Source organism: Lycium ferocissimum, chromosome 1 (genome assembly GCF_029784015.1).
Source record: "Lycium ferocissimum isolate CSIRO_LF1 chromosome 1, AGI_CSIRO_Lferr_CH_V1, whole genome shotgun sequence".
NCBI classification, from domain to species: domain Eukaryota; kingdom Viridiplantae; phylum Streptophyta; class Magnoliopsida; order Solanales; family Solanaceae; genus Lycium; species Lycium ferocissimum.
The window spans coordinates 65,305,513-65,314,616 of NC_081342.1; the positions used below are offsets into that span (position 1 = coordinate 65,305,513).

Below are 9,104 nucleotides of genomic sequence, written 5' to 3' on the forward strand. Positions count from 1 at the left end.
AACACTATTTTACTTATTTAAACATTTGGTTAATATTAAAAAATAATTATAAGTCGAATGTTTATATGTTAGAATAAGTCAAAATTATATATTATTCACACTCACTTATGACTTTTGCTTATAGGCATTTTTGTTTTTAAATCGCTAATATTTTTGTGAACCTCAAAATACTCTTCTCATATAGAGCTTCTAATTGTCTTTCGGTTTCATTTTCACCATTCATCTTGTAAATATATGTACTTTCGCAAATATCTTTAAGGACATTTTAGTTAGTTATTTTAACTGAAGAAATATTTATCAACGTCTTTTATCAAATGCACCAACAATTTGTGACCATTTTCAACTTTTTTATCCAATCAAACATAATATTTACTAAAAAAAAAATCAGTTTCAACATTTTAGAATAATTTTGATAACTTGATACCTATTGATTTCTTTTAATCATCTCATCTAAAAGGGTTCACAGTTAAGGGAAGCAGGTGAGAGCAAAACAATTCATTTCCATAGACTAATTTCAATAAGATCTACTGAATTATATTCAAAAGCAAATCTTAACGTCCAAAATTTTTTATTCCTGTCTATTTTTGTTTTCTTCTTCTAAATTTTACTGTAACTTTTTTGGGGGGAGATAGTGCAGATAGTTTAAATTAAAGCAAGCACCAGTCTTATCCAACATGTGTTGATATTTTATTAAATTAAAGCAAGCACGATATTATAAAAGTTCAATTATGTGTAGTCATACTCTTCATTTAAATATTAATTAAATATTTATAAGTATCGGTATATACAAATTTTGTCGATAACACGTGTTTCTTGTAGTTTAGACTATTACACGTGTTTCCTATTTTCTTTTAATAATTAATGTGGATTGTCACCAACCAACCACCGTAGTGTATAATAATTAATATATAATATGTATATAATAATGTATAATCAATACATAATTTATGTATATCAAAATAAACAGTAAATCCTAATCAGCTATTTGTATAAAGATTCATTCTTTTTATCATTTGATTTCCAAAACATACTAACTAGTCTAATTCAAATTCCGGAGAAGTGCATATATAGACACTCAATATTAGTGCCATTATCTAAATTTTGTCATAAATTTCTATATTTTTACATGTTTATCTACTTCGGAACAACTTTAGACATGCAATATCTAAAATTTCATGTGTCACGCAATAATTTTTTCGTAAAGTGCATCCACATACGGCGGCTAAAGTTCAAACATTTCATCATTTTAATATTAAACGGTAAATTAGCTAATGTTGAAAAAATGAGTTTGATTACTCTTCCATTAATGCACATGATGTCCCAAAAGTAGTTCATTGTGTGCTTGAGCAGTTGAGCTGACATGGTAAAGTTACGCAGAATTCTACATTACAATTGGTCACTTGTACTTTAGTTCAATTTTGACATTATCAAGATTTCAAATGGTCTTCATATTCCATCATTACCAGACACGTACTAAAAAAAAAAAAAAAAACCCAACTACCCAAACAACCTCATAATTATACTACAAGAGCAACTTCAGCTGAATAAAAAATTTATTTCCTTTTTTAACCTTTGTAAGATTCCCATTCTTGGAAATTCCAAAACAAGATTTGCTTATAGCTACCCAAAAAAGATTATATCTTTATATATACATTTCATAGTTATAACTCTTTTCTTGATCACCTTATCAGCCTTTAGTTTCTTTTAGGCTGTGGGTTTGTAATGGCATCATCATTAAGGGTCATTTTCTTCACTATATTGTTTTGTATTGCATTTATATTTACACAGATCAAAGCTGAGACATCTTTGGATGATGAAGTGGAAGTGGTTCAATCCCATGATGTTTCTAGTTCTTCAGAGATGGATCATCTTAAGTCCAAGATCCAATCTTTGGGTTAGATTTGCAAATTTCTTTTTTTGATTGAGTTTTTGTTTAGTTTATGATCTTTTCTTTTTGTGTGTATTAGGAAGTATTGAAAGAAAGTCTAGCTTTTAAGGTGCATGGGAAAATGTTCAGCATTGATCATTTTCTGGAACATTTGAATTTTGCCTTTTTGTTTAGTTTATGATGTGTTTCAAGAAGTGTGGTTTCTGAATTTATGTGTGGATTATTTGATGGAAAGTCTAGCTTTTTAAGATGCATTAGGAAATGCTCATTTTCTGGAACAAGTTAATTTTGCCTTCTTTTTTTTTCCAGTTTATCATGTGTTTCAAGAAGTGTGTTTTTTGAATTTATGTGTGGATTATTTGATTGAAAGTCTTAGCTTTTAAGGTGCATTGGAAAATGTTTTGCATTGATCATTTTCTGGAACATTTGAATTTTGCCTTTTTGTTTAGTTTATGATGTGTTTCAAGAAGTGTTTTTTTTGAATTTATGTGTGTATTATTTGAAAGTAAGTCTAGCTTTTTAAGGTGCATTGGAGAATGTTTTGCATTGATCATTTTCTGGAACATTTGAATTTTGCCTTTTTGGTTGAGTTTTTGTTTACTGTATGATTCTTTTTCTTTCTTGTGGGTATTTGGGGAAGTGTGTTTTTGAATTTATGTGTCAATTATTTGATTGGAAGGCTTAGCTTTTAAGGTGCATTGGATTGGAACATGTTTTGCATTGATTATTTTCTGGAACATTTGAATTTTGCCTTTTGGTTGAGTTTATGATTTTGATTTTGTGGATGTTTCAAGAAGTGTCCTTTTTTAATTTATGTGTGGATTATTTGATTGAAAGTCTAACTTTAAGGTGCATTGGAGGATCATTTTCTGGAACATTTGAATTTTGCCTTTTGGTTGAGTTTATGATTTTGATTTTGTGGGTGTTTCAAGAAGTGTCCTTTTTTAATTTATGTGTGGATTATTTGATTGAAAGTCTAAATTTTTAAGGTGCATTGGAGGATCATTTTCTGGAACATTTGAATTTTGCCTTTTTGGTTGAGTTTTTGTTTAGTTTAAAATTCTTTTTTCTTCTGGGTGTTTGGGAAGTTTTTTTTTGTTTGAATTAATGTGTGGATTGTTTCATAGAAAGTCTAGCTTTATAAGGTGCATTGGAGAATATTTTGAATTGGAGGATCATTTTCTGGAACATTTGAATTTTGCCTTTTTGGTTGAGTTTTTTTTTTTTTTTTTAGTTTTATATTCTTTTTCCTTGTGGGTGTTTGGGGAAGTGTGTTTTTTGAATTTATGTGTGGGTTTCTTGATCAAAATTCTAGCTTTTTAAGGTGCAATGGAGGATCATTTTCTTGATCATTTTCCATTTTTGGGTTGAGTAATTGTATAAGGTGGAGGATAGGGTGTGATGATGATGTCTTTTGGTTGTATATTTTTGTATTTAAGATTGATAATGATATATATGAGTTGGTTAAAACAAGTGGTATATAGTAGTAAGAGAATTTATAAAGAAAGTGACTTCTGCTCATAAGTGGTAAAAGTCATTTGCTGCCTTTTGGTGGAAACTATGTTCTTTAAAATTTTTTAGCACAGCTAAATGTAACCACATAGGGGAACATTGATTTCATGAAAGTAAATTTTGAATTTTACCCTTGTGATTGGGGTTTGTTTAGTTTTGAATTTTGCCCTTTCAAATTTCTGTGTGGATTACTTGATAAAAAGTCTAGCCTTTTAAGGTGCATTGGAATATGTTTTGAATTGGAGTATCCTTTTTCTTGAAAATTTTCCATTGTTTGGTTGTATAATATCTTAGCATGGAAGATAGAATATGATGATAATGTTTTGGTTGTATTTTTTTGAATTATAAAGATTGATAATGATATCTATGAGTCGGTTAAAACAAGTGGTGTAAAGTATCAGATGTGATCTTTGTAAAGGAAAATGGCTTCTGCTCATAAGTGGTGTAAGTCATTTGTTCCCTTTGGTGTTAAACTACTTTCCATATTTAGAAATATGGGCAGAGTCATGATTTTTACTTTTTGGGTTTTGGATCACTGTTCTTTTTGGTTTCTGGATAGATTATTTATACCGTGTATTAGTTATCCACCTGTCCACTAAAAAGTTTTTGCTTTTGAAGAATCAAATGTGGAGGACACGGCCGTGGAACTGAAACGGAAGGATGAAGTCATTGCTGCCAAGGAGGATATGATAAAAGAGAAATCAGAGACAATTGCTTCATTGCTAGCCCAGATAGCTTCTCTCCGAGTGAGTCGTCTAACTTCTTCATACTAATGTTGAATGTGCAATTTTACATTGACTAAAATGTCTGAATAATGTTTTCTACAACACATTCTCAAAGACTTGATAATTTGTTCTACCAGAAAAAAAGTTCATTGGATGCTGAGGAACAAGTTAAAAAGGCTCATGCACGAGTTGATCAACTAGAAAAACAAGTCGAGACACTAAAAAAGGAAGTTGATATGAAGAATAAGGAGAAAAAAGAGTTAGGAACCCAGATTAATGAAGCAGAGAAGAGAGTAACTGAATTAAATTCAAAAGTTGAGAAGGTAAGCTTCTCATGTGTTTACCTTTTCCACATAATATGGACTAGTCTATACTATTTCTATTACTATGAAATTATGTTCCCATGACCTTTTTGGTTTATGCAGCTTCAAAAGACCGTTGACGAGCAGAATGCAAAACTAAGAAAAACTGAACGGGCTCTTCAGATTGCTGAGGCATGCACTTGATAAAGACATAACTCCAAACTTTAGAAATTTGTATGCTTAGGATACAATTTCTAATACCTCTCCAATTTTATACTCTTTTTTCAGGAGGAAATGGTTAGAGCTAGATCTGAAGCCACGTCAAAAGCTCAGCAGCTCGGAGAGGTATAATTACTTGGTGTATGCTTGAGCTACATGCATCTTATCATGTGATCCATCCTACATGCCTGGTAATATGAGCTTTTCTTTTATGCAAAAATCAGGTTCATGGTGCATGGCTTCCACCTTGGCTTGCAGTTCGTTTGACTCATTTCCAGGTATTTGGACAAACCATCATGTTTTTCTAGAAGAACTTCTAAAATTGGAGTAGTAATGGTTGAATTGTGTGACCATCTCATCGAAAAGCTTAAGCTATTAGAAAAAAGCACTTTTTTATTTACTTAATTATATTCTCAACGCGCCCCCTCACATGAGGGCCTGATTCTTTTTTCATGGGCCAAGTAACTGGATATTCTTTTTGATAATGGGTGGCAGTAGGATTCGATCCCAGGACCAATGCTTGCTCTGATACAATAAGCTGTTAGAGCGAGCACACTTTTATTTACTTAATTACTCAAAAGTAATCATAACCTCATCCAACGATATTTGTTGATAAACAGTAGTAAGACGAGAGAAAGAATTCAGAAAAGTCACAAAATCATTATAACCCGATAAAGAAAGAGCAAAACAGACAAGAAAAGTGCCAGACTCTGTATGGAAAGGCAGAAGCTGACATTTTTAATTGTGTGTGAACTGCAGTTTCTTTTGGAGAAGCACTGGGAGGAGCACGGTAAACCTGCTATGGACATAGTGATACAGAAGGTACACTATTCCTTTTCTTTGGCTGTTTGATAGCCCAGTTGGCTGTGTGCTACTGTTATTAATGGATTCTTGTCCGAGTAACCAGTTTTAACCTGCTTATCGCTTTTATTTGCTTTTCAGGCTACTGAAAAGAAGGCCCAAGCTGAAACATGGGCTGCACCACATGTTGAAACAATCAAAACAGTAAGCATCATTAACGTTGAACATCTTCCTTTCCTATAAGATTGTGTCATTCACTTATAACTTCAACATTTCCATGACCTTGCAAAGAAGTTGTTTATTTTTTATTTTACATGGTCGTAGTTTTTGTTTTTATTTATTATCATTATAACTTCTAGTATTTTATTTGTTTTGTATAATATTGGCCTCGGATGAGCTTAAATGGAGAACATGGTTTGTGAGGATTCATCTAGCCGACCTCAACTTATTTGGGATTGACCCACAGTTGTTGTATTAAATATCATTATATATTATACTCCCTCGTTTCAATTTGTTTGTCTTAGTTTGACTTAGCACGAGATATATGTAATGTATCAAAATGCAATTAATCTTGTAGTCTTAAACATGGCGTGGGAGGTTGAAATCAAAGAGTTGCCAAATCAGGAAAGAGGCATTGTTTTTAAGACAGATTAAAAAGTATTTTATAGTGAATTCAACTACAGTAGGCGAGGATGTGAGTATTTGCAGATATTGTTGCCTAACTTCTTATTCAAAATTGAAGAAATTCGCTCGAAACTCAACCGAGATTGGTTTGAAAATCCCAGCGTTTACTGAACAAGGAATCATACAAATCTATCCTTGAGCTATTTGTTTCTTGCGAGGTGAAATATCGCATGCTAAGCTAGTTGACCGCAAAATCTTTGTTGCTATAGAGAAACAAGTGTTGATGTACATACCGAGGTTTTCTCATTCCTTGTGAGGTAAAACGTCGTCTGTTTAAGTAGTAGATCATCAACAGATCTTTCTGGAGAAAGTTCCTTTACAAATATAAAGAGGCTAAATAGTGATAAGAGTGACTATTAAATTCTAAAGAATATTCAATAATTCTTCTTGATGGAGGTTCATCTTTCGCTTTGGAGTTTTATATTATCCAATATGTATTAGTAGTTGGGGTATGTGCTGACGTTCCCTGTGCTGCTCTACTGTTTGAAGCAATGGATACCAGTTGCAAAGGAAAAGTGGTTGGTGATTTCCACTACCGCCGAGCCACATGTACAATTGCTAACTACAAGAGCTCTTGAAATTTACGATACATCTAAAGGCGTTATAACTCCACATATTGTCAAGGTTCAAGAACTAGCAACTCCTCATGTTCAGGTAGCATCCGCCAGCCTGCTTAAGAATAACATTATGGTTTTTTTTTTTTTTTTTTAAGCTCGTCAGCCGAAATTATTTATGGGCACTAGCCAAAATACACAAAACCTATACACTGATTATGTATATTATATGTTTGCAAAATGTATATTATATGTATTTTTATACTTAATTTACAAAACCTATACATTTGCCGGCTATTATTTTTTACGGCGGTCAAAAATGTAATTATCCCTAATATTTTCCCTATCTTGGCATGCATGTCTAAAAGCATACTGCTACCTGTTAGTCCACCATCCCTGAACAGAAAAATGTTTTCTTACAGGAAATTAAGAAATTCAGCAAGCCGTACATTGACCAGGTTGCCACTGCTGCAAGACCACACGTTGAAAAAGTTCGTGTTGCTGCCAAGCCGTACACAGAGGTGGCAGTTCATCATTATGGGAAGTTCCTTGAGTCTGCAACTACATACCATAATCAGGTACAAGAAAGTAACAAGACATTAATCCCTGAAATATGATCTCAGGAAAATGTCTCACATTAGTTTAAGAAGTCATATTCTCCCTTTAGATTCCACATTTCTACTACCATCTCAACCACTTGTGCATAATATTTGGATATTCCTATAGTTTAAGAATGTCATTATTTTCTACCTTTTGAAAAATTTCCTGTATTTTTTTCTTTGGCTTATCAATATCAACGTTAACTCGATCGATTTGGCAAATATTATATTGGATATTTGGTCCATCATTTGAAAAACATTGTTTCATATACTGTGAAGCTTCAAGGCACAGTCAAAGAAACACTGGAGAATCATGACCTTACAAGATCTCTCGCAACAAAGGAGCTGATCTGGTTTGCCGTATGTATCTGTTTGCATATTTCATTTGCGCAGTCCTTCATATCTCCACTTTTTCCTCCAATTTAATGTATCTGATAATCGTAAACTCGGTTGATTTTATGTGCTGTAGGCATCAGCATTGTTGGCTTTGCCCATTATATTTCTGTTCAAGTTTTTGTCTGCTGTTTTCTGGTTAGTACAACATCTAATCTGCCCCTCATTTCCTTAAGTAAAGATTATCATTGTGCAATGTGAGGCTCAAAGTTCTCTTTCTTAAAATTCTTTATTGCAGTACAAAGGCAAAGGAATCCGATCACACTGGTAATTCGCCCAATTCACGTGGTAAGGCCAAGAGGGGACATCCGGACGAGTAGGACAAAGGAAGTTGACTTCTTTTTATCAAAACTGAGGCACGCTTTTATAGTTCACAGGTAGCACTTTCAGCTATTCCCTATTTCGATTAACAGGTGTGGATTAGTCTATGGATGCATAGTCCATCTTGCATAGGATATCTACTCCCTTTATCCCGTCTGAGAAGGAACAGAGCAAATTTGCGATATTAGGTTCGAAAATCATAAGCTGATGGTGGTGGCTTGGCTCGTGTTTTCAAAAGTCTTTATTTCTTAAACTCTGTGCCCAGTCAAATAATGTCGAATATCGGGGGGAGGGAGTATAGTTTTTTCTTTTATTTACTAGAGAGCATAGAATGCCTTTTTCATTGGTGTATAATGTGTACTCACATTCTTGTCATTTACTGCTTGGTGTCTTAATCTGAAATATGGTATTTTTGTTTGTTGCAGATTTGGCTGTCCTGTTCTCCCTGGGTATTTGGAAATATTTGTCCATCTACAAATTCTTTTCTTTGTTTATGAAGCTCTCTCCTAAGTTTTTTTTTTTCATTTTTTTTTTTGGTTTGTGTATAAAGCGAAAAAAAATGGGGATACAAAAACTTTAGGTTTGAAAATTTTGTGTTGGTGTATCACAGCTTTGGCTTTGGATATATAGTCATATATAGTCTCATTATTCATGTATTATTATCAGTCCAACATGCTCTTAATTAAACTTCATAGACTGCTATTTTAATTTCCACACAACAACATGCGTTTAATGCTGCCTTAATCTGTTCTCAAACAATCAGCCCTCTTTAAACTCGGTTCATCAATGCTCCGGCCTAGAATACAGTTAATCCAGCATAGGCAACATGAGACCTTATGTTGGCATAGGGTTTTGGTTAACAACCGGTTATTCTTGAAACTGATTTTGAATATTGTTTGCAAGCAATGCATCGGGCCCCCCCCCTTTTTTTTTTTTTTTTTTTTCTTTTACAAGCTATGCATCCAAGAGCGTGTCCTTTTTAATGAAGAGATGTCTCCAAACAACTTTCATAAAAACGGGGCCTAAAGAGCCAAAAAACACTAGGTGGATTCTTTCTTTTTGCCCTAGCCTTAATGAACATAATTACCCCGTATTTGTGCTGGTGG

The 9,104-nt window shown here is 33.2% G+C and overlaps 1 protein-coding gene across 1 annotated transcript; it reads left to right on the forward strand.

The window, feature by feature from the left end:
* The first annotated feature begins 1,478 nt into the window (after positions 1-1,478).
* On the forward strand, positions 1,479-8,657 carry LOC132057507 (uncharacterized). Its single transcript, XM_059450137.1, has 14 exons — positions 1,479-1,894; positions 4,019-4,146; positions 4,263-4,448; positions 4,551-4,619; positions 4,716-4,772; positions 4,871-4,924; positions 5,406-5,468; positions 5,589-5,651; positions 6,621-6,785; positions 7,108-7,263; positions 7,564-7,644; positions 7,754-7,815; positions 7,916-8,054; positions 8,424-8,657. Exons 1-13 carry the CDS (start codon positions 1,723-1,725, stop codon positions 7,995-7,997), a joined length of 1,338 nt encoding a protein of 445 aa, XP_059306120.1. The 5' UTR covers positions 1,479-1,722; the 3' UTR covers positions 7,998-8,054; positions 8,424-8,657.
* Positions 8,658-9,104: the final 447 nt, after the last annotated feature.